This window comes from Palaemon carinicauda, chromosome 30, assembly GCF_036898095.1.
Source record: "Palaemon carinicauda isolate YSFRI2023 chromosome 30, ASM3689809v2, whole genome shotgun sequence".
NCBI classification, from domain to species: domain Eukaryota; kingdom Metazoa; phylum Arthropoda; class Malacostraca; order Decapoda; family Palaemonidae; genus Palaemon; species Palaemon carinicauda.
The window spans coordinates 11,350,708-11,352,189 of NC_090754.1; the positions used below are offsets into that span (position 1 = coordinate 11,350,708).

General features: G+C 36.2%; 1 protein-coding gene across 1 annotated transcript; it reads left to right on the forward strand.

Annotated features, from left to right (window-relative positions):
* The first annotated feature begins 392 nt into the window (after nucleotides 1-392).
* Nucleotides 393-1,208, forward strand: LOC137623387 (protein FAM200B-like). Its single transcript, XM_068354221.1, has one exon. It carries the CDS (start codon nucleotides 393-395, stop codon nucleotides 1,206-1,208), a length of 816 nt encoding a protein of 271 aa, XP_068210322.1.
* The last annotated feature ends 274 nt before the right edge of the window (nucleotides 1,209-1,482 follow it).

Sequence of the window (1,482 nt, forward strand, 5' to 3'; positions counted from 1 at the left end):
ATATATATATATATATATATATATATATATATATATATATATATATATATATATATATAGTTTATTTATTTATAATAATTTCCACGTGATTTAGCATTTTCTGTTCCTGCTCTTGCATTAACAGAAAATAAAAATAAAAAATCAGCTGGCTTTTGTTGTTAATGTATGAAAAGTCAACCATAGTTCTTGCCAATACCATGACAGGCCAGGAGAGAGCAACGGAATGTTCACTGAGAATAGCCTGGATCTTGGGAAAACACAAGAAATCCTTCACTGACGCGGAAATTGTTAAATAATGTATGCTGGAAAGAGCAGATACATTGTTTGGTGATAAACAGAAAAATTAAATAAATGATAGAATAAAGCAGATTCCATTATCTGATTCCACATCAATGAGGAGAACGGAACTATTGGCTGTTGATCTTATGTTGCAACTTGATCAAGGACTGAAAAAAGTGCCTTGTATCTCACTGGCTATTGATGAATCAACAGACATTACCGACAATGCTCAACTCATTGCTCTTGTGATATATTATGATGCAGGGGAGAAAAAATTTTGCCAGGACTTTTTGGGTGCGACTGGCCTTAAAGGAAGAGCACGGGGAGAGGATATTTATGGATCCTTGAAAAGCATGTTAGAATCAAGAAATATTGATGTCAAATCCATAATTTCAGTGACTACAGATGGAGCTCCAGCCATGGTTGGTCGAGAGAGGGGACTAGTTGCAAGATTAAAGGAAGATAATCCGGGCATGATAAGTTACCACTGCATAATCCACCAATCAGTTCTGTGTGCCAGTCTGGGAGATGAATATGGTGAAGTAATGGAGACTATTATGAAGCTACTAAACTTCCTTCGATCAACGTCAGCACTACAACATCGTCTACTACGAACCTTTCTTACCGAGGTCAATGCAAGCTATGACGATTTACTTGTGCACAATAATGTGAGATGGCAAAGTAAGGGAAAAGGTTTGGAGCGATTTTGGGCAATTAAGAAGGAGTTGCAGACTTTCCTGGAGGATCAAAACAGTGTGAAAGCAAAGGCATTTTCTGAATATTTGAAAGATGACAAGAAAATTGAAAGTGTTGGATTTTTGGCAGACATAATGTCACATTTGAATGATCTCAATGTCAAACTGCAAGGGGAAAAACACACTATATCCAACTTGATCTCAGCATTTCAAGCTTTCCAGAAAAAAAATTGAACTTTTCAAGGACGATATTCAGAGCCAACTTTTCCATTTTCCGAGACTTTTGGAGGAACGTAAAGATGAAACAGACACTAAATATGTCTAATTTATTGAGAAGCTGATCAACAATCTTAAGGTTCGCTTTGATGATTTTGTTCTTGGAAATCAGTTGCTGCTGTTCATTCAAAACCCTTTTCTAGTGACAGATATCACAGAATTTTGAGTCGAAGCAATTCTCACCTGGAAATGGGTAGATGCTGCTAAAATCCAACTGGAACTTATTGACTTT

Coding starts and splice junctions, on each gene's coding strand:
- LOC137623387 (XM_068354221.1), top strand. CDS start 393: ATGAGGAGAACGGAACTATTGGCTGTTGATCTTATGTTGCAACTTGAT.